Genomic DNA, 26,590 nt, shown 5'->3' with positions numbered 1-26,590 from the left:
TGCGCACTTTCACTGATTTGAGCAAAGACAGAAAGGGTCGCACATGTTTTTACATTATACTCTTTACTACTTACTATTCACTGAATATTACTTTTTACTAAATGTCTTTTATGTTTTGCTGTTGTTAAAGACGTATCACGTGTACATGACCCCTCACGTGGAGCACGGAGCCCTTATACTGCTTTTGATATGGTGTGATGCTAAAGAGGTATTGATGTTTGCATATATGGCTGTGTATACATACTATAAATCTCTAAGCTTTGATTCTACTATAAGAGCAGATAATACAGTTCATTGAGAAAATTACTACTCTGCAGATAATTTAGATGCCAGCTTTAAGCTTATCTCAAACGTAGTCAATAAACTGTAATCAACAAGAGCTGTCCAGAAAATTCACCAGAGATTGTGATTTCTGAAAGAAGATCAACATAATTGTCAAGGAAACGCACATAAAGGAAAACTACAGTTTAAAAACAACAAAAGTCGCCCCCCCTCCTTTTTTATCGTCCCTCCACACGTCGATCCATCCATATTCATACCATCTCAACCCTAAACCCCTCCACAATCTTTCATCGGAGTTTCTCGAGCAGATATCAAGATTCAACTATCCCTTGCATTTCTCAGTTTTTTGATTAGATATTGAAGGCAAAGAGAGAATATGACAGACCCGGAGAGAAGAAGCTCCTTTTGCACCTCCGAGTTGCCATCTGCTGTCATGTCTTTTGATTCCGTCTTTGAAATCATGCGTGTAGATCTTAGCTCTGAAGATGTGCGGTCTTTTTGTAGAGCTAGATCATCGGGGCCTGCGTTTAAGACGGTAAAGACACAAGCGGATGGTTCTTCTGAGCGACAGAAGGCTCAACAAGCTCGAAAGAAAGAGAAGAGAAGATTGAAGAAGAAGCAGTTGAAAGAACAAAAGAAAATGAAGGAAGAGGAAGCCAAAAAGGGAAAGACCAATGACCTGCCTCTGGATAGCGGCGAGATCCATATCGGTAACACGCAACAGCCACTCCCTAAGGACGCGACTATGAGCTCTCAACCTGTTGTTGATAAGGCTCCACCCAGTGATAGTGGCCTTGCTGGTGGTTATATTGAGGTGTCTAATATAGATACATCCTCGAGTCATACAGTTCGTCTCTCAAACCAGAAAGAGGAAGAACATGAAGAGCAGAATGGGTCTTCTTCGATTCATGATGAAACCAGCCCTATTATTTGTCACTTGCACGGTCGAAATATGTGTCAATTTAACCTCAGCTGTTGCGTGCATAAGCCCACTATTGACTGCAACTGTCCACCCAGGTGGTCCTGTTGCTGTGCTCATCACTCGGGAGATTGCTGCAAATGCGTCTTTGCTTCTGGATCTTCTTATTTCGGTGAACATGCCTCAAAGGCGCCATCAGATGGCTTTAGACGGACGTCAGAGCAAGAGAATAAGGAAATGAATGTAGTGGATGTTGGTGTGGGCAGCAGTGAAGGTGAGACTGTCCCATGAATTCGATTATTCCACCGTTTTAGCACTAATCATGCGTCTCCTATAGCTTCATCCGAACACCACACCGTTGCGACCGAAATACTTCCCAATAGAATCGGCCCACTCTCTGAACACCTGCTTCACTGCTTAGAAGCGAGTGAATTTTCCGACTTCCAGATAATATTGAGATCCTCCAAAGATATCTTCATGCCAATAGTCTTCAAAGCACATAAAGTGGTGATAAGCCGTAGCAGTTTCATGGCCGATGTCTTGATGGCGACAATTCAGAAAGAGCGTACCAATGAGATTGTCGCTGTTGGAAATGAGAACTTCTGTATGATCAAAGGCTTTGAATATGCGCTGCAACACTTGTACGGGAGGCCACTTCTGACAGCAGGACAGCTCAGATTGGCGACTCTGTCCACCTATGGATACTCGGAGAACAATGTGGGGAAAATACAATTCTCACTCACGGCGGCCATGGCAGACTTCGCCCTGTGCTATGCTGCATCGGGGGCCTTCTTTCAACAAGAAGCAATCATTGAAACGGGTATCAGGCTAGCCATTAAGCTGATCGACTGGGAAATAGTCGAATGCATCCTCTATTTCGGAGTTTGCACGACAAGACCGGCTGTTGCCCTCGAGCAGACTGCTCCAATCGACAAGACTGGAGATTATGACGCAGCAGAAGAGCTGCAAAGATGGGCTCCACGGCTAGTTGGTTCGGCTCTGCAGTTTGTAACCAGGCACATGGGCAAGGACTTCACACTGTACACCAAGGCGCAGAGTAGGACTCTGCCGAATCGAATCCCAGAAAGCCTGCGGGGTGTTCTTGGTCCAGTGATCACTAGTCCTCGATCGTTTGCGTCTCGCCAGGGAGAAACCCCGAACCGAGAGGTTGAGGTGCCCTCTGCGATATTGATCTACCTTCCGTACAAGCATCTAGAACAGATGTTCGGGGTCATGGAAGCGCAGAATATCTTATCGAGTGACCTCGCCCAGGCGGTAATAGTAGAGCGCGAGACACGCCGCCTGCAAGCCCTTCGAGCCCTTGCGAAACAGGGTGTCAAAGACGAGCTAAGTGCTACCGATGGGGTTCGAGAGCTGGGATATCAAGAGACGGTCACTGTTACAGAAGCGCAGGGTCCAGCTATTACTCTCAACAGGGAGTGGATTGGTCTGGCTGTTGTGGAGGAGACGGTCGCGACACCCAGAGTCAAACGTGTGGTCAAGAAGCACAAGAAGCACAAGCGTAAGAGGTAAGAGAACGCTATATTCTCCTACATAAGACCCTCCCACCCACCCACCCACCCAAGCTAACCGTGTTTAGATGAACTCAGTCAAGAGACGTGTGCACTCTGATGCACAGGATGATGATCAAGGTGGCGGTTGGGTAGTTGACAGGATGACAGTCATGAATAGAGAAACACAATTTAAAGGAGGATATGGGCAAAATACTCACGTGGCCCCCAGAGGCGGTAAACTAACATATCTATGCCTTGTGATTTTACAAACATATTGAAGTTTTTAGATCACCTGAAAGCTTCCTTTGTTTTATGCACCAAGTATAGTAGCAGAGCCACCAGCTTTCCGTTACTTCTAAAAATACCACAACAACGACTGCAGGGTCGCCTGACTGTCTGTTGTGTTTAATTATTAATGTATCCATGCATGGATCAATGAGAAAGGTGACACCGACGTTGGAAAATGTCACTAGCAATAGTCAGTTAACGTGAAGTTGATACCAGAGCTATTATTCTTCATATGCTAATAACATGAAAGTGATACAGCATAAGATACTAGTTATTTACAGAAATAGCATCAAACAGAAAGTATAAGCTTAAGATATGCTCTAAATTTCTAATACGGCTAGAATACTAACATTGACACTGTGGTAAAAGTGATAATTACGAAATGCTTTTCTCCTTTACCCCACTACTTCAAGAATAAGGAAATGTATAATCTGGGTTAACACCATGAAATTGATATTATCACCATTCAGAGAAAGTATCTAATACAAACCGGAATATACCACAGGGGCAAGGCAATCAAGCCACTTCGGTCACTTACCATATTGGAACTAATCATAACCTATGCGCTACAGATAGTTGTAAGCATAAGCAATCGACTCAAGCAAGAGAAGCTTCCTGTAACATCATTCATGAGGGATATATGTCGTCTATCTATAAACAAATTTAAAGAATCAAAACTATTTTTCCAGGCTCCCCAGGCTGTTGTACAAGACTCACTCAAACCATCTACACTCACCCCAAAGGGTACATAACACCTTTTTATAAGGTAATCATGAGCCTAATGGTTCACTGAGATTTTTGCCCTGTCCATCCATGATAGTGGAGGTATGGCAGGGCGGACGGAAAGCCCTGCTTTCCGCACCCGGTGGTCATATGTGCTAGGAGATGCTTGGTAGGTAGACTCCGGACAGTTTATGACTTGTCGGGGAATCCGAAGTCGACACCGAAGGGAGGATAGACGTAGCGGTGGAAGGCTTTCCTGGCTGCAAGGTCGTCGGTGTATTTGGCAATGGTGGCCATGTCCTTCTCGTCGAGTTGAACCAACTGGCGGTTGGCCTCAATACGAGAGGGTGTGACAGACTTGGCGAGAACGGAGGAACCACGGGCAACTACATTGTATGGTCAGAGAATTTCATCGAGTTTAAGAGATGAGAATGTTGGAAGGAATGCTTATAACATACTGTGCCAGCTGAGAAGAACCGTGGCGGGGGTAACTCTCTTGCTCTTTGCGACCTCCACGATAGGTTCGGCTGTAAATAGCGGGCTACCAGTGCTTCCCAGAGGGCTGTAGGCGGTGATATGGATACCCTTCTCCTTGCAGTAGTCGACGATCTCCTGCTGTGGGAGAGAGGGGTGGTTCTCAATCTGGTTGACTGCAGGGACCACGGTAGCCTGAGGAAGCAATTGCTCCAGATAACGCACGCTGTAGTTAGAGACACCGATGGCCTTGACCTTCTTTGTCGAGAGGAGCTTCTCCATGTTCTTCCATGTTTCGACGTGAGAGTGCGAGTGAACGATGTCTCGGGAGCCATCCTCATGCTTAGGGAAGAGAGGGTGGTTTCCTAATCAACTGTTAGACCTAGAGCATCGGATTGGCAAGAAAAAGAGGCAGAGCTAACCATTAGGGTTCATGGCCAGTGGCCAGTGCATCAAATACAGATCGACGTAGTCCAAGCCCAAGTTCTTCAGACTCTGATCCAGAGCCTCTTCCACCCGGCTGTGGTAAGTGCACCACAGCTTGGTGGTAACGAAAAGGTCCTCCCGCTTCACCTTTCCAGAGGTCAGGGCTTCCTTAATTCCCTTTCCGACTTCCTCTTCGTTCTGGTAGCAGAAAGCGCCATCGATGTGTCTGTATCCCACTGAGATGGCGTGGCTGACAGCCTTCTCAACCTCACCGGGGGCAGATTGCCAGGTACCTGTTCAATTAGCACGGCCATTGCTGCAATTGTGTCGAAATGAATTTCACATACCGAGACCCAATGCAGGGATCTCAGCTCCAGTGTTGAGCTTGAATCGAGTGTCGGCAACGGCCATGGTGTAGTAGTATGTGTGTAATTGGAGATAGATTCGTTTTAGAGATTGTAGGAAACCAGAGGAATGAGTAAAATTGCGAATTGACTTGAGGAAAAAGGGAGAAACAAATACTAAGAAGAAGAAAAGGGTGAGGGGTAGAGGGGTAAAAGAGAGATTTAATTATCAACACATCTCGGGGATCGCGCCGTCAATTGTCCCGTCCAGTGGAATTTGCCCCGAAGTTCCATCAATCACATCGCTCCCTCGGGTCATCTTCACGCGAGCAGTTCAATTCCATACGTTTTCTTCTCTCCATACTGGTGAGTGTCACTCATTCTAAAAAGTATCAATGTCTTCATTTTCTCCAGAAAAAATGTATTGTGATTGTCTATCTCATCTACTCACTACTCGAACAGATTAAATCCGATCGGAAAGCGTCATAGGGAGCCAGGATGACCGTGCATATGCAACCATCGGAAACCATTTCTCTTTCCAGACGAAACCAATATCCTATACCCGATTTGGTCAATTCATAGGGCTCCACATTTAGAACTGCCCAGTGAACAGAATGCGAAGATGGCAGTTCTGTACTAGAAATCCGATGGTTTTTTCCCATGTGGTGAAACTTAGTTGTTTCAACCGGCAGATCAACGTTTGGGGGTCAGCGGGCACTGGCCATTGAGCATGATGTTGATTGTCATTTATTGCTTCAAGGAGAAATACAGTGACATCAGGCGCCACCAAAAGGGCAGTCGAGGGGAAATGTGGCATACCAGAAGAGAAATCTGCCCCGGCGGCCAATGTTCTCGGCCTTCGGAAACCAGAATCCTTGAGGTGCCTCAATCCTCCCCACAGACAAGACGGCAGCTCTCCGCTAGTAACAACTTGTCTCTGGTTGGCTGCAGATCCGTACCTCAGATTTCCCCCCCGCGTCATGCAGTTGTGGAGAAGATTTCCAGAATCTATTTTGATAGTGCGGAAGCCAGAATCCGATCTTCACACAACGAGGACATCACAATGGCGCCACCACACTGTCGGATTCTGGGGCGTAGGGTGTTAGGGCTTGTTCGACTGGGGGTTTAGTCGGATACTGAATTTCTCGTAGATCACGAGGATCTCCCTTATAGTGCCCTTCCCTTTATATATACGTCTGCGTCTTCCTGGAATTTTTCTTTCTCTCCAGCAGCATCCTTTGATACCCAGATCAGTCTTGATCCAATATATTCGAGAGAATCAAAAAGGAACATCAAAAAATCAGACACATATCTTTCATTCATAATGGCCCCAGTTGCTGTCGCCCCAGAGACCCCGGTGTTCAACACCAAGCGTGATGGACAGGCCCTCGAGGAGACCTCTGATGCCATCGACACCGTCAACGTCCTCAAGCAGAATATCAAGCAAGACGACAAGGACATCTATGCCGAGTCTGAATTCGACAAGAACAAGGACAAGACCAAGTTCCGTCAATACGAGGACGCCTGCGACCGTGTCAAGAACTTCTACAAGGAGCAGCACACCAAGCAGACTGTCGCTTACAACTTGAAGGCCCGCCATGCCTTCCACTCCAAGACCCGCGCCGAGATGACCATCTGGGAGGCCATGGAGAAGCTCAACACCCTCATTGACGAGTCCGACCCCGACACCAGCCTCTCTCAGATCGAGCACCTTCTTCAGTCCGCTGAGGCCATCCGCCGCGATGGCAAGCCCCGCTGGATGCAGCTCACCGGTCTCATCCACGACCTGGGCAAGCTGCTCTACTTCTTCGACGCTCAAGGCCAGTGGGACGTCGTCGGTGACACCTTCCCCGTTGGCCTTGCTTTCGATGACCGCATCATCTACGGCACCGAGTCCTTCAAGGAGAACCCCGACTACGGTCACGAAGTCTACGGCACCAAGTACGGTATCTACAGCCCCGGCTGTGGCCTGGACAAAGTCATGCTCTCCTGGGGTCACGACGAGTACCTCTACCATGTCGTGAAGGAACAGTCCACTCTCCCCGACGAGGCCCTGGCTATCATCCGTTACCACTCCTTCTACCCCTGGCACAACGCCGGCGCATACCAAGAGTTGATGAACGACCACGACAAGGAGATGCTCAAGGCCGTCAAGGCCTTCAACCCCTACGACCTGTACAGCAAGAGCGACGACGTTCCCACCGTCGACGAGCTCAAGGTACGTCCTCTCTCCCTACCCTTTTAAAATCAAATGTGTTTTAGTTAACCCCTATCGCAGCCATACTACCTCGAACTCATCGACGAGTTCTTCCCCAAGAAGGTCATCAAGTGGTAGATGTTTTAGCGCTCAGAATGTCTTGATATTAGATCCCCTTGTTTCTTTTGTTTCGGATATATCATTTTTGTTCTTGCATTTTTTTTTTTTTTTTAAAGCGATGATTTACGAACCTCCAATGGATTACTACATAACCCTGTAAAATTAAACAGGGACCAATTCATCCAAAAATACCCATTTTCCAAAGCATCCAGCTCAAAATCTCAAAAAAGATTATCTTCACCGTAGTACACTCCATACAAAGTCCACATATACATCTTCAACATCATTACTCCACTCAAGTCTACATATAATAAGTTCTTTTCGCTCCAAGACCCTTGCCAGACCTCTCTTACTAACAATAGCTTATCTATGATACAACAATGCAGCGCGAACTCTTGGCGGCAAACCTTGTCCTCGGAAACGGGTTCCCGGGGTATGTCGGCGATCTACCCACGTTCGACAAATCAGTGTCTCGGGACAGATCACATTGTGGAAAAATAAACTGTGGACTGTGCCCGTGGCTTTTTTGGGTGATAGCTGCATAAACTAGTTGTATATAGTACACGTGCACTAGTTATTATTATATAATTCTTCGGGATTTTTGAGGGGAAGGAGGGGTTCTGGTTATATTCTAAAGAGGTAAGATCATGGAGGATCTTTTATTATTCAATCTACCGTTGAATGGGGTTATTTAGGATCCCTTAGAGATATGGCGTGGGATGGGTTAGCTTGCTGAGGTCATTGAGCGATGATACCTAGTTAAGCATGTAACCGGCATGATATGAAGTCTTAAATCCTGTATTTTCTATGCTCAAATATTGCTCTTCATTTGACAATCATTAAGTGACGTGATCTATATTAAGTCGTTAAGCATACATCTATAGCCGAGACTTGTCCACCCGGTTACCCTCTTCATCGAAGAAGATCTTCTCGCCGGTGATAAGCGACTCCTGGAGCGCAGCTCCAATGCGGACGGCCTGGACAGCACCATCAAGTTGGAGTGGGACAGGGGTGTCCTCGAGGCAGCAAGCGGTGAACTCGTTGGCCTCGGTTACGAAGGCATACTCGAAGCGGTCGTAGTAGTGCTGAGGGATCTCCCGACGGATACCAGTGCTGTCGTAGATGTTGACGAGGTTTAGGGCTGGCTGTGTGTTGACGGCCAGCTTGCCCTGGGTGCCGATGATTTCGGTAGTATCTTCTTGACCGGCGGCCATCATGCGAGAAGCGTAGAAGTAGGCGATCTTGCCGTTGTGAAACTCGACCAAGCCAACAGCATTGTCGCGGTCGTTGTGCTTGCGCAGGTCCGGCTCAACGGCCGTGATACCGACGGCAGACACAGACTTGACTTTGCTTTCTTGACCGAAGAACCAGAGGGCAAGGTCGATATCGTGGATCGAGCAGTCAACGAAGATACCACCGGAGAACTGGGCATAGGCGACAAAGAACCCGCTAGGGTCCAGCTTGTCACAGGTCTGACTACGCATAACTGAAGGCGCACCAATTGAGCCGGCGCTCATCTTGTTGAATGCATCCCGGTATGAGGCGTCGAAGCGACGGGAGAATCCGCACATCACCTTGAGATGAGGCTTCTTGGCAGCAGCGTCGAGGACGGATTGGGACTAGGACAAGGATTGTCAGCCCCCTAACCACTAGCTTGATGGGCAAAAGAGCAAAGAAATCAGGGGTTACCTACGATCTCGACACTGGTTGACAAAGGCTTTTCGCACAGAACGTGCTTTTCAGCATCGATGGCCTTGATGGCTTGTTCAGCATGAACGGCGGTGGCCGACGCAACAACCACGGCTTCCAGACCTTCGTGGCGGAGCATGTCATCGTAGTTCTTGTATAACTTCACGCCATATGGTTCAAGATGAACCTTAGCCCATTCATGCTCAGCATCGTCAGGGGAGCTAGCGGCGACCAGCTCGGCACGGGGAGTTCGCTGGAGGAAGTTTAGGGCATGGCGCTTGCCCATGCGACCGAGGCCAGCACAGCCAATTTTGAGCTTCGTAGCAGCCATGGTGTATATGAGAAAGTGGTAGAAGAAAGGGTGAGACGTATGAGTATAAGAAGGGTTGGAAGGTTGGAAAGAGTAGCTTATCGGGAGATAGTTTTCGGAGGAGACGGTCAGAATTTATGCAACCGGTCGGAAATCGTGGCGGGTTGGTGACAAACGTCGGTCAACCTGTTTGCCTAGCACTCGGGATTCACGAAGGAAGAAGCCGAAGACCAATTGGCAAACATGAAAGCGAAGAGCATCCAGTAGGATGAGTGAGGAGGGGAAGCTGTGGCTTGCTAAGTCAAAAGACTGGAGCATAAAAAGCCAATTGCCCCATTTAGTTACCCATCATCAATGCTACCCCGGAATCCAGAGCATCAATGGTCGGAAAAGGAGTTCCTGGGGCTCCATCGTGAGGAGGACCCCACAATACGAAATCCGATTGTCCTCCCTTAGTGATAAAAGATTGTGGGAAAAGAGGGAAACCATGGATCAGGGCGGAAAAATAAAGGTACGGAGTATAGCGACCACTGTTCTTTATACAGGTGTTTTGGGTGGTGGGGATTGAAAGGCTGGGGAAATTTGAAGTTGGGGTAAGAAGCTAAGACTCTCCGCAATCTCCTCCCTCTTTCCCCATAGTATCCCAGAGCATCATATGTGCTGTTTGTTCACCTATAAATGAAAGACTGAATACACTTAACAACAACATCCGGTGTAGTGTAACGGCTATCATACCTGTCTTTCACACAGGAGATCGGGGTTCGATTCCCCGCACCGGAAGATTTCTTTTTTTTTCGGTTTTTTTTTTCCCACCTTGCATATATGGGCAAGATGAACTCTCATCCCATCATCTGAGCTAGATTAACTTACATTCCTGCTGGTAATAAACTCAGTTCTCGGATTCATTGAAATATGTACTGGATATAGCGTGGTATCAACAAAAAAAAAGAGTGAGCGCATCACGTGTACTTTGTGCGTAGGTCAAAAGGCATGGGCATCGTGTATAACGGGAACTGCAGTAAAGATATAACAGATAATGCGTAAATCACACAAATAGCCACTTAATGCTCAGCCTCGGCCTTCTTGGCCTTCTTCAGCTTCCTCTTTGCTGCAACTTCAACCGGGTCCACAAAACCTTCACCCTTCATCCATGCTAGCGCCTTCCGCACCCCTCGGCCTTGAACCGCGTTTGGTCTGCTCTCCAAGATGGAGTTCATCAGTGCCCAAGAAAGTACGAGGATGAACAGGTCCCCGCCCTTCCATCCTTTCCATAGCCCCCGCTTGACGCCCGTCTTCCATGCCGAATCCACGGCGGCTCGGAACAAGTACGTAAAGACGCTCCGGCTATTTGAAAGGAACGCAAACGGCATACCTGCAAGTGCACCACTCAGGAAGAAGCGTTTCGTAGGCAGGACAGAGCGTGGGAAAAGTGAGTTCCAGAGACAAATACTGCCCCACGCGGAACCCACAGATGCAGAGAGAACAGCAGTCAGTGTGATGATTTTCTTCGAAAGATTATTGATCGAGGTGATGGGATTGGCCATCAGCTTCTTAAACTTGAGCACAGAGAGTGCTAAGGTAACAGTTGTCACAAACCGGGCCAGACGAGGGACCGAGAGGAGAATATTGTGCAAGAAAGCCGTACTACAGCTGGGGCTGCTTGAATGGAGCAATGCGCAAGATAGGCTTGAGATAGACGGATGAGCAGGTCCGGTGATTGGTGAAATAGATTTGACAGCTGACGGCAAGGTATTAAGGTCTCCGGGATGCAATATCGGTGAGACGAATGCGCTGATTGAAAGATTAGAAAAGAAGCGATTATGTACCAGGTGTAGGTAACGAGTATAAACATACGGCCAGCGCAGATTGGCGACAGTTGCGAGCGAATCAACCACGTCCTCCTTTCCTGGCCAAGCAAACTCTGCGGGCAAACTTTCAGGGCGATCGAGGATGTAACCTGGAGAGAGTCTGAAGATGACGTTTCCGAGCCACTATGCTCAATCAGTATGCAAATTCAACAATCTTTCTCGTATATAGACTAAGCAAACCTTAGGTGTAGCCTCCCGATCGAAGATGAACGCATGGAACAGCTGTGCGCAGGACAGGGGCATCAGCAACCAACTTCCAAACCACACAGGCCGATTCTCAAGCCATCCTTTTTCATCTATGGCATTGAAAAGAAACTCCAAGCTTCGGGTAGCCATCCAGATTGCGGCTGTCAGCCGCAGCTGATTCTGAGGGCATATGCCCAGGCCAAAAAGGGCCAGACTAGCCCCAACAGCAGGCGCATAGCGTGATGTCAACGCTTTTGACACTCGGGGGTTCCGATTACGGAAGGGCTGGGCTTCATCTGTGCGGAGGTTCGCGCGTAACCGGGTGAAGAAGCGATGCAGAAGCCTGTGGAAGAGAAGGACGAGCGAAAGGGACGCCGACAAGCGGAAGTTGGGGGAGCGGAGGAAAGAAGTTTGTGCTTTCTTCCTGTAGATTAAGACAAAGGCGAGACGTGAGTGTTAGCTAAGACGCATTTGACATCCGCTTGATCTGATTCTTAATTGGTCTGAAAGCTTACTTGGACAAATCACCTCGGATTCTTGCAAGTGCCCAACCAACGAATTTCAACAAAGCGCCTGAGCCGAGGAAGACTCGGATAGAGGCGCGGAGAGCTGCCTCATTGTATTTGTTTTTTGAGCGCACTATCGCTTCATATCTCGATGGAGAGGGCAATTTGGACTGAACCTTCACGGGGGCGCGCCGAACAGCATGGTCGTGGAGGATCTTGTATTCCTTGGCGCTGAGCGAAATGCGGAGAGCTTCACGAACGACGGGATGGACGTGGACCTGAGCGAGCCCATCAGGGTCGCGTGCGGAACTAGGTTCCATAATGCATCAAATGACTTACAAAAAGTCTTAGAACACAAGTATTTAAATATACATTGTGAGATGCCTCTGGGGTCGATAGATGGGGACTGGGGGAAGGAAAGGGAAGATTTAATGGGGAAGCATGGCTTGGATTCCGGGGCCGCTCGTGACCTCGGTTATTTTCAGCTGAATGATCTACGAACTATTAAGATTAGTAGAGAAGATATGAAGAAAACAAAAAAAATAAAAATAGAAAACTTGGGGTGCAAATAAAACCGAATAAGGTTTATATTGGTCATCGCTATGTTCTATCATCCATGCTGGATCGTCGAAAAACCCAAGACAGTCCTATACGCCGTGTCTGTGACTTAAGATTCACATGCCAGTCACTCATGGCCATATCACACATTTATATACACCAGGCATCAGGGTCACTTCTGGTCCGTTTACCTTCTTTGACTCCTGCTCTCCACTCCTCTGAATCCCTGCCAAACTGCTATTGGATGGTAGCTGTAACGTACAGACGGTGCTGGTTGGGACTGTAACTTCTAGCTGGGCACTCGTGCCCTCAGTCTGCTTACGATCGAAGCATACCCGAATTAAGCCGTACGGGCAATCAACTTCTCCTTCAACAAAGTCGAACTCGCTTCGAAATGGTGGCCGCAGTTTCCATGTGCGGTACGCATCGTCGACGGGCTGTACACCAAGCACCGCAGCGTAGAACCATTCATAGATCGTCCCCAGCATATCGTGACACTTGGACCGGCAAGCGTCCTGCCAAAACTCTGAGAGAGTGGTTTCACCGCGTCGGATGAATCGCATGTAACTGGGATGTTCCTCTTGCCTGGCCATGGCGAGGACAAGGTCGGGGCGATCTACTTCGGCCTCGGCAAATGTGCTCCAGACGTACTTCAGCCCAATTTCTCCAGCGCGGATCCTTGGACCCGACTCCTCTACAGCAGCAACAAACGCTTGGATAACATCAGAGCGATACTCTGCAGGCACCAGGCCGAACTGCAGCGCAAGCGCCTGGTTAACCATAGTGCGGTCATGGCTACCAGGATTGTCCAGAGAAGTATAAAAGGCATAGGGATATTCGGTCTTATCGGAAACAAGAAGGTGAGAATTGTAAACGTCATAGATGCGTGCAGCCCAGGCCTCATACAGTGCAGCATCCTCGGTGAATCCCAGCTCCTTTGCCATCATCGCCACGTTGCAGAGACAGCGATAGTAAACCGCAGTCTCAATGTTTGCTTGGTGATTACCAAAGGCTATATCATAGCCCCAGTCACCCAGTCCATGCTCAATCAGACCGCCTTTCCGCTCCTTGGTTTTCATATACTCCATATATCGTACACACGGCTGATATATCTTAGAGTATACGTGAGTAGACCCGTAGTAGCGCTTGATCAGCTCGGGAAGGAAGCACACCGCACAGCCCCAGGTAATAGTGTCATGGAGAGGGCCACACATATACCGAATCTCCGGTGCCATTGTAGGTACTAGGCCATTCGGCTCCTGAGCATCGATGATGTCGTCCAAAATCTTGGTATAGACTGCTTCCATGTCACGTATATACTGTGTGGCAGGCGCAAGAAGCGATGTGACCTCTAGCCATCCAAACTTCTCAATCTGCGGGCAATCGGTATGGTAGCTAAAGATGTTGCTGGCAAAGGTCCAATAACAAGCGTTGATAAGTGCGTTAACGTCTTCTTTGTCAGTTTTGAGATACCCAAGCTGCCGTGCAGCTGATGAGACATGCCGAGCACTTAGAGAATGAATGATGGGAAGGCTATCACTGTCGGAGTCGGAGACCCCCTCCACTTGGATATATCGAGCACTCGTGAAGCAGAAGTCAGGCTTCCAAGTCTCACGACCTTCACCAGTAAGGATGATCTTGGAGTATACGTTATGCTCGAATTCTTTAAATAGGGGATCCGGCATAAAGACCTCTCCATTATCTCCAAGGGTCTCGGCGTATCGGACAATGACTTCTGACGCAGATGGTCCACTGACCTCCAGTTGCACCATGATGCTCGAGTTCTGCCCCAAGTCATAAACAATAACACCAGGGCGTGTGGCCTGCTGTTTGATAGGGTGAAATGTGTTATGTAGGACGACTGGGGGCTGACTCTGGTAGCTCAACTTGCCTCTCGGACCAGTCAAAGGCTTTGCTGGCGACCAGTCTGCATCATCGAATCCAGGAGAATCCCAACCAGTGGGGTACAAGCGTAGATCCAGATTCTCTGAGGCGTAAATGTTGGCAAGAGTGGTGGCACTTTTCCTCACCTTCCACGTAGGGTCTGACACTATGGTCTCGTGGGTACCATCGGCATAATGCAGGTGAACCTCAGCGAAGAAGCATAGTTCGTTTCCATATCGAACGAAGGTATTATCCTCGTACGTAGGCCAAAAGAAACGGTCACCCTGATCGCCTGCGTAGAAACCATTTCCAACATGAGCCCCAAGGACGTTCTCCCCTTGTTGCCATTGAGAAGTCAAGTCGTAACCGACATACTGAACAGATCGGTGGTAATTTGTCCAGCCAGGATCAAGTACATGATCAGATGCCGCCTTTCCGTTGACGGTGAGATTGAAATGTCCCAGTCCCGATGCGAATACAACGACTCGAGAGGGCTGTCGAGCAAGCTGGATAGACTTTCTTAAATAGATGGGCTTGTCTCCACCATCACCCACCCAAACTGCCTTCCATCGGTTGGGCTCGTCCTCAAACCAAGTACGGAATATGAGACTACTGTGTGGCATCTGTCGCAATTAGTAAAAAGCGCAAGTCAAGCCAATGGCAACTAGGTATGCTTACATATGTCTGATTCATGCTGTATGGCGGTAACAGCCCCGATGAGCGGGGATATGCGGTATAGAACTCGTTCACAGAGCTTTCGCAGGGGATGCCATTTTCGTCCCATACAGTCACTTTCCAGTAATGGAAAGTGGTTGACTGGAAAGGCTGGTTGGGAGTGCATTTGATGTTTCTCTGAGCATCACTCTCAACACGCCCAGAGTCCCAGCATACACCACTCGATTCCAAATTATCACGGTCGGCAGATACAACTACCCGATAGGCAGTCTGCCTGGCATACTCGTTGTCGGCGTGCAAGGCCCAGAAGAATCTAATCTCGTCGGCGTCTATACCAATGACTTCGTGGAAACCATGGATACCGCAACGAGTGAATTCCATGACGTGGGTAAGCAGGTGCCGCTTAAGCAAACAACTTTATCTAAAGGAAGATTCAAATTATGTGCGAGGCCACGCCTTGTAAAATAATTCAAGGTGGACACGAACTATGCCAGCCGTTGTTGGGGTCTTACTCGGCAGAAGTAACACCGGTGGACTTGCCGAATGATTGCAGGGTTTGAAATTATCAAGGACTGCAGGGATGCCGTCGGGCTCTTTCTTACCGAACTAGAATCATGATGGCGTCCTGACGGCGTGATTTATTTCTTCTAGGCTTCGGAGGGCTCCATTTTCGGGAGTGAAATACGGTTGCGACGGGGCCCACTAGCCTATCTTTAGTCTCTGGCCGGTGCCACGCCGGGTCGCTCTCCATAGTTTTAGCTCGGTTCAATGTTGTCCGTTGTTTCCCCACGGGATCTCCCCCGGTCTGGGGTTTGTTGCCTTCAAGTGGATGGCGGGCTTATATAGTCTTGTCTTGGGCCTCTTCTTGGTGTCCGAGATGCACGACCGACAAACGCCTGCATCCTGATACTGTAACAGGGTACCGGTCACAGCATTAGACATGGGGCATGCACAAACAGTATTCTCGGCTCTCTTCCTGGCCGTGGGAGGTACTTCTGGGTCCCTTGACTTGAGCTATTGTCATGTTGCTGATCAAACGGCAATACAGGGTTCCTTTTCGGCTATGATAGTGGTATCATCACTTCAACTATATCCTTGGCCACATTCAAGGAATACTTCGGCAACCCTAGTGGCACGGTAACCGGTGGAGTGGTGTCTTCATTCCAGGGTGGTGCTATCGCAGGGACAATGTTTAATATGGTTTTCGCTGATCGAATGGGTCGAAAGTACTCCATCTTGGCCGGTGCCATAGTTTCCTGTCTAGGGTGTGCCATCCAAGCCGGTGCTGTGGCTATGTCGATGTTGATAATAGGTCGATTCATTGCGGGAGTAGCAGTCGGCATGCTTACTGCCACTATCCCCATGTATGCCTCGGAGCTCTCTGAGCCTCAAATGCGTGCTGCTTTATCCGGATTACTACAATGGATGTTGAGTTGGGGCTATCTCATAGCCCAGTGGCTAGGATATGGCTGCTCTTTCAACACCACGGAATTCTCATGTAAGGCTGATTCCATTTTCTTGACCTTTTCCACTATCCTGCTATTCCTCTGGGGGAATACTAACCAACCAACTCCTTAGGGCGGTTCCCTTTGGCGTTCCAATGCATTCCGGGTATAATCCTAGTGGTGGGCATCTGGTTTCTCAAAGAGTCTCCTAGATGGCTTATGGAGAAGGATCGTCAGGAAGAGGCGAGGCAGGTGCTCATGAGCCTCCGAAAAGGAAAAGACCCCGAGTTGATTGAACTGGAATTTCAAGAAATTCGTGATGTTATCATGGCTGACCGTGCGATGGGCGAGATTACCTGGAGGTCCATCATCTCAAAGCCTTCCTGGCGCCGTCGACTACTGCTTGGTTGCGGTGTTCAAGCTTTTGGTCCCCTATCTGGCACCAACGTTATCAACTAGTAAGGCGCCCAGCAACTTCTATCATAAGTAAATCTGCAGTAACTGACAGCGATCTAGCTATGGGCCGACGATCTACAACATCCTGGGCATCGATAACCAAACATCACTTATGATCATCGGTATCAGTGGAGCCCTTTCAGTTGTCTACTGTACTATCGGACTCTATCTCCTGGATAAGACTGGTCGTATTAGACCTTTGCTCGTGTCAGCCGCTGGCCTTGCGGCGGCATTACTAGTCAACGCAGTGCAAGCACAATACATGGATCAGAACAATGCTAACCAACTGCGCTCAATGGTGGCCATGAACTTTGTTTTCAGCTTCTTCTACACACCACTGGGTATCATTTCTTGGGTCTACCCTGCCGAGATCTTCCCCGTTGAGGTTCGAGCCTTGGGTAATGCGATTACAACTTTCACCAACTGGACGGTTAACTTGGTCTTTGCCCAGTTCTCACCAAACGCACTTGACACTGTCGGCTTCAAATATTTCTATCTCTTTTTCGCGCTGAACCTCATCGCCTTCGTGTGCTACTGGTTCTTCTACCCAGAAACCAAGGGCCGTACACTGGAGCAAATGGACGAGCTCTTTGGGGACCAGATCGTGCCGCACGCATTGCAGGACCCAGAAGGAGCAGCCGCTGCAATGGAAAAGGAAAGAGCATTGACAGATCATGTGGAGTTTGGTGAGAATAAGGAGCAGGTGTAGCCCACTTCTTTCTATCTACTACTATACACCCCATGTCAGATTACAATACCTTTGCAATGTACGTTATGTGATAATTAGTCAATTAAACGCAGACAATCTCCGCAGTTTACCCATATTCCTCCTAGCAGCATCTAAAACAAACTGCATCTGTATCTACATGAATCATGGGACTCATCTACACAATCCTATAATATCCAACACCCCAACATCTCCACCTCCAGTTCGGTCAGTTCTACACCGAACACACCAACTAATAAACCAAAAGCACGTACTAGCTATATCCAAACTTTTCTATCTCATTTACAAACGTAACTTGGAAAAAGTTTAGGGTTATTTCGGGAATTCCGAACCAACCAGGCTAAGCACTCACCCGTCTCCTGGCCCGGAAAAGCCGAAGCCCTACCTACTTCTCCACCAGCCCCTGGTATGGCATAACTGCGTTAAGACACGGATTAAAATACCGCACGCTGTCATTCGTCAATTATTGATCGATTGCCGAGGATATCTGCCATCCTGGGGCCCCAGACCCCGTTCCCCGCGCCGGAGGATTATTCAAGACTCAAGATTCAACCAAAGCATCAAGCTAACAAGTGGGGGACGGCGGCGTTTTCGGCATCTGATTGGAGAGTCGCCGCTCCCCCCGTAATTGCTTCGACCAGCAAGCGGCGGCGACTCTCCAATCATTTACTGAAAACGCCGCCGCTATGTACTCCGTCCACTTGCGTCCGGTTCAAGGTCGCTTTGGGCACGCCGTTTTGGCCGGTTCGTGGGACGTGGGAGGCATGGACTGCCTGACTGGTCCCAGACCAAAAGGCATCCACATGAGTAGTTTGTTCTATCGTACATTATTCCTCTTTCGCCTCTCAACCCGATTGTGGAGCAATGCAATAGAGTGGGAGGCTAAGACTAGGGTGTTTGTAGTCGGCGCTTGGTAGGAGCGGCTCGGTATCTACGGAGCACTTTTCGGCAGATTGTGGTCAGTCGGGTTCGGCTCGTCTTTCAGAGCGAGGCTTGGTGTTCCAAGGCTCAAAAATTAGTAGAATTTGGAGCTAGGCGGTAGGTATATTATGTTAAGCCTGTCTATGACACTGTCAGATCGTTCGCTGCTGTACAGTAGATCGTCGCGTGAAACGTCAGATGTTATTATTATGAACACGGCTCCCGACTGCCCATATCTGTAGTATAGCAACGGGAATCAATAGGACAGAATAATTCTACAGGCGAAAAACCTTCAAATATAAAACCACCTGTGCCATGCAAAATCCGTCATATCGCAACTTGCGCCGTCATACTCCTGAAGACATAGACCGCAGAAAAAGACAATGTTGATTGATCACCAGAAACTGCACCATCCAATCCAGTGCTGACAAATGTTCTCAACGCTAGTTGCCTGCGCGAGGAGTTTATCAACCTGGTCACTGACGTTGAGCTCATCAGAGGGCTTGAAATCTCGGCCGGTTAGCTTCTCCTTGACTCTCGCCAGCACTTGTAGGGCGCGTGCATTCTGTGCTTCGCGGGCTTCATTAGGTATGCCTTCCTGAGCATCAAGAATGCCGCCTTCAAGAATGGATGGCCGTCGGTGACGGGAGAAGTTGCTGGGTTGGACACCCTGTTCAGAGTTGATATTACCAATAATCGATTGCCGGCGCTCTGATGAGAATGGCATCCTGTCTGGCGACTCACGGATTCCTAGACGCCAGTTGATCAAAGGATCATGAATGAACTGCAGGGGGAAAATGTTAGATCCGAAATTTTAATAGAGCCAATATGAGGGGGCGATTCTGAGAACTTACAGCTTCTAGAACAGCCATCAGAGAGTCTTTGTTCTCTCTCAAGACACGCATGACAGCCTCGCACGTGATCCGGTAGCTTCCTTCAATGTTGCTGACTTCCATGGCAAAGGTCAACATACGAGTCAACCGGAACGGAACTCTTTCGGGATATTTCTCCCGATGCATTGCAACTTCGAAGCAGTCACCAAAATCAATGTGAACCACCTTTCCAGTAATCCGGTCCAAAAGAAGATTGGACGGATGACGATCACCTAGACCAAGGATGTAACCCACCATTGACATGACACCAAGGGACCGAGTATAGTTTGTTCGTCGCTCCAACCACGCTTCTGAGCTTTTGCTCTTAAGCCACAGGACCCGGTACAGATCCTTTCCGGTGGTGTTATCCATAGCATATCCAAAGACTTCCACTTTCTGCATGAGAGTAAGGTTGTCATAATCTGGCGCCATTTGCAACATGATACGGTGTTCTATGTTCAGGAGAATTCGGCGGCTCTCACGGTATTCCTTGATCAATGCGTGCAGCGTGTCACTGTTCGAGACCCAGCCCAGGAGACCAGAGCTCTGAGATAAGGGAATGGCTGGGAATCGTTGCACTGAAAGATGACGTTTAAAGCTCTCGCTGTCATTGTCGAGGAGCGTATTTACAAGGCCGAAGAGCTGCATGACTCGCTCATCCTGTCTTATATCTTCGTGTCCCTTAAGTGCGTACATGTATGAATTACCGTCGCTACCTTTCAGGGTCATTCTGCGTGGTCGTTTCTTGGTCTGAAGGACATGAAGTATAGGATCGAAGCTCATGATACGGATGATTGGTCGGCCACTCTGGTAGGTGCCCGGAACAGCAAGGTCAAGGTCGACACAATCTTTAAGTTTGGGAGAGACATATTTCAAGTCGAGTGTAGACAATTGCGGAAGCTGTCGGCTTATCTTCCGGAACACGGTGTAGTAAAGATCCCAAGCTTGGTTTAGGTCACCAATCTCTTCGGTCTCACGGTATAACATGCAGTAATGCTTTGCCTCTGCAAGGTCACGACCAAACGCCTGTGCGAAGGATACTTCGCGTAACGTTTCGGCCCCCTTATCAAGCATTTCATGGAGTGGTGCTAGAGTTGCAAACATTCCTTCGACATTGTGATCACCGAAATAGAGGCGGGAAGCTTCTTCCAAGCCTTCGTGCCAGAGCTCGTGCCATAGAACGGCAACCCGAATCAATTCATGACTTACAAGATCAGCTTGCTCGACCAGTTTTGCACTGTGTTGCCGCATACTGTCCATGATGCTACTTGCAGACTGCGACCGTCGAGCAACGTTTGATTTCATCGCAACGGTCAACGGATACACCAGCGCCTGAGGATGGACCTTACCGACCTCAGCAAGTAGTCGATGGACAGCGCTTCGGACCCGAATATTCGGCTGATTAATTCGTGCAATGAGTTGAGGTGTAACCGCGAGCCAGGTGTCGATGCTCACCGCCGTGAAACCTTCTGTAACAACGGCATTTACTTCCTGATCGCCACCGTGAGTAAACCAGAGAGTAAGTAACCTCAGGGTATCTTGCAAAGAGGAGGTTGACGACAATGATATGGACCTGAGGAAACCACGAATGGCGGGTATCACATGCTCTGTTACAATGTGCCCAGGAACCATGGCCAATGTCGCGCCATCTTTGCTAGCCTGGCTTGCGATCGTTGTAACGACCTCAAAGTTAGCCAATGCCCACGAATGCCACGCTTTGTAAGAATCGCGGTTGTATTTCGTAGCGGCAGAGTATGCGTTGAGGACCTCTCGGACGTGCTCCGGTTTCCAATCTCCTTTTTGTAGAGAAGTTTGCCACTCGCCTTGTCTAAGGTAGCTCTTAGCAAGGAGCCTTCTGAACTTGGCCACATCCCCAATACGCTCTCGTAGACCCGTTATATCTCCATGGCCTGTATCTTGGATGCCATTAACGCCATTAACGCCATTATGCTCTGACTGTGAGATCATGAGAGCATTGAATCTCGTGAAGTCTTCGGTGAGACTTGTAGTGAACTCCTTAAGCATCTGAAGAGCTTCACGCTGCCGCCCAGTAGCCCAGCTGAATTTCAGGCGAGCATATGTGACCTCTGGAGGAGCAACAGCCCGGGTACCGTTGTTATCCGAAACAACAGTTTCCAGCGATGTTAGAGACCGCTCCGCAAGCCCCATTCGATTGGATTTGCGACAAAGATTGGCGAATTTAATCCACATATCGAGGTTTTCTCGAGGGGAGGTGACAAGTGCTCTAACCTTGAGCATACGCTGCCACACTTCAACATTTTGTTGGCAGCCAAGTAACCGTTTGTTCCATGTTTGACGCATAGAATCCTGCTTCTCTGGATCACCGATGTTCTGCTTGTATGTAATGATTTCCTCGAGCTCAGCGAGCATCTGAACGCGGACGACGACATTGTAAGCACGGTTATATGATTCACCAAGCAAGGCTGAAAGTTCGGTGTCGAGTCCATTCCGCGCTTTCTCAATATACATCGTTGCCTCTTCAAACTGGTTCCGATGAATGGCAAGAATGGCACCAAAGAATGACCTGTCGGGTGACTGTTCTTTCATGACACCTAGGTAGGAGTCCATCAATTCCCATTGACCACGACCCCATGCTGCAGCTGCAGCTAGAGGAGCAATGGCTCTCCGATGTTCCAACGAGGCCTGATTCCACTTCTCCTGAGCGAGATCAGATAATATTTTCCACTCGCCAAGGGCGTGCAGACAGCGCATTTTGCCCATTGTGACGCCAAAGGAATCTGGGTCTATCTTCTCACGTCTCTTGTAGGCAGCAAGTGCCTCCTCCCAGCGCTGGAGCTTTTCAAACCAGGTTTCCTTAAGCTCTACATCCCGATAAGCTTGGGCTTTCCGAAGAATACCAATGGCAGCATCAGATTGTTGAAGCTGGTTGTTGATGGTAATCAAAGCCTCAACTGCACCCGAATTTTGATCCTGTTCGAACTCAAGTTCTTTATAGTGGAGAGCTTTAGCAAATGCGTGACACTTGGCGGCGTATTTGCCAAGTGTGCGGATGTCGATGGGAAGAGCTTTGTCGTCGTGCTCCATGAACTCAGCGAGGTTGAGCAAAACCTGCAAGATTTCAGGAGGGATATTGGGTGACGTGAGCGCCTTTTCGATCGACCGAACAAGCTCTTCCTGATATTGGTCATACAACTCAGTCCAGCAGGATACGAAAGCAGCATTGAACAGATCTTTTGCTAATGGCTGGTAAATTCCAGCTAGACTGGCGCATGCTCGCAGGGCTGGAGAAGGAGACTCCTTCAAAAGTTCCACACTGAATCGTCGTATCCACTCCTGCCAGTCCTCACGCGTCGACTTTTGAGATGCATCCCAAGCATTCTTCAAGTGCTGCTGGTTGACAACCATCTTCTTCTGGCCAATCTCGGCAAAGTTAGTATCATCCGCTAGGGCTGCATAATTCTCATCAGGGTTAAGATCCTGCGGCAGTGGGTCTCCTTTCTGTAATTTCGTCACTAGAATATGATAGTTGACATGAGTGATCTGGTGACGCTTCAGAACCTTGTTCAGAAGATGGATGTAGTGACTGAAATCCTGGCCCAACTGGAAAATGAGAGCACAGATACAGTCCATGGCGGCCTGTCGCAACATTCGATCGTTACCCGCAACAACGCGGGACAAGGAATGGACCATCAAAGACGCAAAGTCCGATACATTCACTTGACGTGAGAGTTTCGTAAGACTATCGATGGCGGTTTTCCGAATGCTCTGTGGATTTTGAGTTCTATCGAAAAGGCGCACAATAGACGGAACAATTAAATGCATGTACTCCTCCCCACTGGTGCCAAAAATTAGGAAGGTGTGGAGTATCCTTTCTGAAGGCTGTCGACGTGGTGTGTTGTCCTTCTCGAGGGTATCTAACATCATGGGAATGAGGCCCGCCATGTATTTCTTGAATTCACCTTCTAAAGACTTGGCAATGGCCTCCACAAGCAATAATATCGTGGCTTGAACTTGATATGATGCGTCCCAGAAATCGCGAACAACTTCAATAATCTCAGGGAGGAAGGCACGAATGTGCTGCCTCACAATATTGACCAATATCGCCATTTGGTTAAAATATGACTCCAAACGGCTAGGGGGTGATCCTCTTATTACGGCTATAAAGCCAGGGATTATTTGGCCCAAAAATGGCACGCACTTCAATCCCAATGTTTTGAAGATAGTGACGATAGCATCAATAACCGCTGAATGATATTGGGCGAGGGAGTTTTCGCGAAGTATATTCTGCATCAAGGTGTTGATGACCACTGTCGGGTAGTACTCTTCATTGGAAGGGGTGAGCCCTTGCATAATCAAAGCGACGTCGGAGACAGTTTGAACTTCATTGATATGGTGAATATCTGGTGCAGTTTCACTTATCTGCTGGTACTTGTACGGATCCAAAGCACCAAGAATACCCAGCAATTTGATTGTCTCTTTTCGCAGAGACCCCGTCTGTTCCGTCTTGATTATATTGATAAGCACAGCAAGGAGGTGAGGATATTCAAGATACGGGTCGATGACGTATCCAGAGTTGCTGGCTAGCTGACCCAACGTACGCAAGGCTGCCTCCCGCTTGGCATGAGAAGAAAGGTCCTGCAACGAATCCAAGATGACAGGCATCAGTTGTGGCAGGTACAACTTCATCTCGCCTCCCCCGACATTTGCAAGTTCACCGATAGCTTTCAAAGTAGTCGAAGCGACACCAGGGTTGATGTCGGTGGCTTTTGGGAGCAAGGTGGTCACCATAGGGTCAACATATGACCTGATAAGTTTTGTCGCATTTGAAACAAACAAGCTGATGAGCTGAGCACTCTCTTCTTTTTGGCGAGCCGTGCTGGCAAACCCAAGCCCCGTCAGAAGATTGACTAGCAGTTTTCGAAGAGGCGGGAATACGTAGGCTGGATTGACACTTGAGAGGCGTCCAATGATGCAGATGGCAGCTTCTCTGACAGAAAATACTTCATCATTAACCGCAAGGAACAAACAACGAATATTCTCTGGCCGTGCAAGATGGCGATCGAATTTGCGATCCAAGGACCACAAAACTGTGCGCCGAATCTCTGAGTCAGGATCGCCGACACCAACCGTCAGAAGCTTGTCAATGACTTCACTAACGACTTGTATCGAGTGACTACTAGTCTGATTGATAATTGGATCGTGGACAAATAGTTGACAGCATGTGAGTGCCGAAGCTTTCCGAATTTCAGAGTTGTCATTCTCGACATAGTTGATGGCGACATCGCGAACAAACTCGTTGAGAATGTGACCAGAGAAATCGAAGCTTCCCAGAGTATGTAGTGCTAGTGCTATCTCTGCATCTGAATGCAGCTCTTGCGGGGCGAAGTCTTTCGCAAATGATGGGATAGGGGGCAGTCTGCTCTCTGGGCAACCCAAAGGCCGGAACGGGGCTCCCTTAAGAATCAGACTCAGCATATCCAAAAGCTTTTCTTGGATAGTAGGCTTGATTTGTGGGATAAAATGTGCCATATCAAAAAGCGCTTGAGTTAATGATTCGCTTAGCCCGCACGCAAAGATTGGGTCTAGCAACGATTCCATGTAGTTGTTAAGCGCCGGTCCTACAGCTAATGACAACATGCTGATGCATTCGAACATTGGCGCTTCATTAACACCGGCGCGGTTTCTCGCTTTCATGGCCAGGCCCTCCCTGATATAAACGATGATCCCATCAAGGTATTGCGCAATGGCCACACCGACAGCGTTGGCAATCTTTCCTATAGCAATGAATGCCTCATTGCGCTCCTTATCCCTCTTCAGCTGTGCTTGAAGGTAGACCATAAATCTATGAAGATACGTCTCTGTAAAGTCAACTGGGGCATAGCAGGCAAGAATTGGGATTGTCAAAACGACCTGTGCGCGAATCTTTTGGTCGCGATGATCTTTGAGACGAAGAACAATCTCACAAGCATTCCTGTAATGTTCATTCATAAACATTGCACCCTTGAGAAGGAGCTCTTTGAGGACCAGTAGTGACCCGTGAATCCAATCTACATTGTTAGACTTCAAGCCCTGGAGTGCTTCTTCATAAATCCGTGCAAACCACGACTTTCGAACCTGAGAGTCTCTTGCAGCGATAATCTCGAAGCATTCCCTGACTGCCTCGGAGGCTGTTTCTCGGATAACCACTTTCGGATCCCTAAGCGCAACCCAGATGAGTTCGAAGATTTGGGGGACAAAGCCGTATAAAAGTGTTGGCGACCCTTTGGCAAGTTCGCGGATAACGAGCACGGCAGCAACTCGTCGACTCTCTTGTCTTTCAGATTGAAGCCACTCTAAGGCCGATTGTATTTCACTCTCAACAAGCTCCGCAGTAAGAGCTCCGCCCGGTTTAGCCAAACGGCCTAGAGCTTTGGCAGCGTATACCAACACTCCATTATCGTTGCTGCGCAGAGCACTTCGCAGATAACTGGCAAATCGGGTAGTCTTCTGCGCAGCGTCTACTCCATCGAAATCTATCAGGCGATCTAGCGCTAGTAGGCCACCGATTCGTTCATGTGCGTCGCTGCCTGTGACGACAAGTTGTGCAATGCGCTGGCTGACGGCATTATAAAATTCAAGAAATTTCTCCGGAGGCCAATCTATGGTGAGAATAATGGTATTAGCATCCCCCCAGATACGGCCAGGAGTCAGGTGTCACCTCGTGAGATAGCAAGGACATTATCGTAAAGCTCGTAAGCAGCTCTCGCCCGCGTTTCTTCATTCTTAGACTTCAACTCAACGAAGAGTCGTTGAGTGACGTCCGTAATAGGACCTGCTTGCGCCATATTTGCGTAGCACACCCCAGGGTGGACATTTGAAGTCAACCTCTAGGGCATGTACGATGACACGAGTTGAGCATAAGATATAGAGCAGTTGATGGGCGGCGTGAATGATGTGGGAGGTGCGGTTTGAGGGCCTCCCGGATGATGCACGGGCCAAGCCTGTTCTGGCCTGGGGCATCCTCTTGGCTTGCGTGCCGGTGCGCCTTATTAATGCAGTAGTAGTTCGGATATTGGTTGCGACTGTATACCGTCAAATATCTCCATTCTTTAATATCAGATATACTATCGGGTATACCCAGGTCTACATATACCTATTGCATCCATCTGTATATACCGCATTGCCTCCACCGGAGTTTTCTTCTGTGCTAGTTGTTCTCTCATGATAAGTACGGAGCCAACACCG

General features: G+C 48.6%; 8 protein-coding genes and 1 non-coding gene across 9 annotated transcripts; 4 read left to right on the top strand and 5 right to left on the bottom strand.

Annotated features, from left to right (window-relative positions):
• Nucleotides 1-715: 715 nt before the first annotated feature.
• BDV27DRAFT_156451 (uncharacterized protein) lies at nucleotides 716-2,734 on the top strand (the record flags this gene model as incomplete). Its single annotated transcript, XM_032072341.1, has 2 exons — nucleotides 716-1,475; nucleotides 1,539-2,734. 2 exons carry the CDS (start codon nucleotides 716-718, stop codon nucleotides 2,732-2,734), a joined length of 1,956 nt encoding a protein of 651 aa, XP_031928981.1.
• A 902-nt stretch (nucleotides 2,735-3,636) lies between these two features.
• Nucleotides 3,637-5,105, bottom strand: BDV27DRAFT_98367 (putative glycerol dehydrogenase). Its single transcript, XM_032078128.1, has 4 exons — nucleotides 4,974-5,105; nucleotides 4,623-4,919; nucleotides 4,185-4,565; nucleotides 3,637-4,112 (listed from the first exon to the last, which is right to left on the bottom strand). Exons 1-4 carry the CDS (start codon nucleotides 5,035-5,037, stop codon nucleotides 3,916-3,918), a joined length of 939 nt encoding a protein of 312 aa, XP_031928980.1. The 5' UTR covers nucleotides 5,038-5,105; the 3' UTR covers nucleotides 3,637-3,915.
• Nucleotides 5,106-6,224: 1,119 nt separating this feature from the next.
• Nucleotides 6,225-7,320, top strand: BDV27DRAFT_126014 (inositol oxygenase). Its single transcript, XM_032066462.1, has 2 exons — nucleotides 6,225-7,188; nucleotides 7,249-7,320. The coding sequence occupies exons 1-2, from the start codon at nucleotides 6,295-6,297 to the stop codon at nucleotides 7,303-7,305; spliced, it is 951 nt and encodes a 316-aa protein (XP_031928979.1). The 5' UTR covers nucleotides 6,225-6,294; the 3' UTR covers nucleotides 7,306-7,320.
• Nucleotides 7,321-8,115: 795 nt separating this feature from the next.
• Nucleotides 8,116-9,336, bottom strand: BDV27DRAFT_98365 (putative NAD binding Rossmann fold oxidoreductase). Its single transcript, XM_032078127.1, has 2 exons — nucleotides 8,981-9,336; nucleotides 8,116-8,906 (listed from the first exon to the last, which is right to left on the bottom strand). Exons 1-2 carry the CDS (start codon nucleotides 9,305-9,307, stop codon nucleotides 8,166-8,168), a joined length of 1,068 nt encoding a protein of 355 aa, XP_031928978.1. The 5' UTR covers nucleotides 9,308-9,336; the 3' UTR covers nucleotides 8,116-8,165.
• A 658-nt stretch (nucleotides 9,337-9,994) lies between these two features.
• On the top strand, nucleotides 9,995-10,066 carry BDV27DRAFT_t83. The gene has a single exon. It is a non-coding gene; the product is annotated as a tRNA-Glu (tRNA).
• A 98-nt stretch (nucleotides 10,067-10,164) lies between these two features.
• BDV27DRAFT_126011 (uncharacterized protein) lies at nucleotides 10,165-12,238 on the bottom strand. Its single transcript, XM_032066461.1, has 4 exons — nucleotides 11,856-12,238; nucleotides 11,335-11,764; nucleotides 11,141-11,277; nucleotides 10,165-11,077 (listed from the first exon to the last, which is right to left on the bottom strand). Exons 1-4 carry the CDS (start codon nucleotides 12,164-12,166, stop codon nucleotides 10,348-10,350), a joined length of 1,608 nt encoding a protein of 535 aa, XP_031928977.1. The 5' UTR covers nucleotides 12,167-12,238; the 3' UTR covers nucleotides 10,165-10,347.
• A 353-nt stretch (nucleotides 12,239-12,591) lies between these two features.
• BDV27DRAFT_144054 (bacterial alpha-L-rhamnosidase-domain-containing protein) lies at nucleotides 12,592-15,344 on the bottom strand (the record flags this gene model as incomplete). Its single annotated transcript, XM_032070203.1, has 3 exons — nucleotides 12,592-12,638; nucleotides 12,727-14,911; nucleotides 14,967-15,344. The coding sequence occupies 3 exons, from the start codon at nucleotides 15,342-15,344 to the stop codon at nucleotides 12,592-12,594; spliced, it is 2,610 nt and encodes an 869-aa protein (XP_031928976.1).
• A 559-nt stretch (nucleotides 15,345-15,903) lies between these two features.
• BDV27DRAFT_156445 (sugar porter family MFS transporter) lies at nucleotides 15,904-17,573 on the top strand (the record flags this gene model as incomplete). The annotated part of the gene is made up of 4 exons (XM_032072340.1): nucleotides 15,904-15,952; nucleotides 16,012-16,461; nucleotides 16,542-16,866; nucleotides 16,925-17,573. The coding sequence occupies 4 exons, from the start codon at nucleotides 15,904-15,906 to the stop codon at nucleotides 17,571-17,573; spliced, it is 1,473 nt and encodes a 490-aa protein (XP_031928975.1).
• A 1,090-nt stretch (nucleotides 17,574-18,663) lies between these two features.
• tor (putative TOR pathway phosphatidylinositol 3-kinase TorA) lies at nucleotides 18,664-26,283 on the bottom strand. Its single transcript, XM_032066460.1, has 3 exons — nucleotides 26,064-26,283; nucleotides 19,367-26,004; nucleotides 18,664-19,296 (listed from the first exon to the last, which is right to left on the bottom strand). Exons 1-3 carry the CDS (start codon nucleotides 26,188-26,190, stop codon nucleotides 18,907-18,909), a joined length of 7,155 nt encoding a protein of 2,384 aa, XP_031928974.1. The 5' UTR covers nucleotides 26,191-26,283; the 3' UTR covers nucleotides 18,664-18,906.
• Nucleotides 26,284-26,590: the final 307 nt, after the last annotated feature.

Source organism: Aspergillus caelatus (assembly GCF_009193585.1).
Source record: "Aspergillus caelatus strain CBS 763.97 unplaced genomic scaffold BDV27scaffold_60, whole genome shotgun sequence".
NCBI lineage: Eukaryota > Fungi > Ascomycota > Eurotiomycetes > Eurotiales > Aspergillaceae > Aspergillus > Aspergillus caelatus.
Note: the sequence above shows the minus strand (reverse complement) of the source record. Positions and strands in the feature narration are given on the sequence as shown.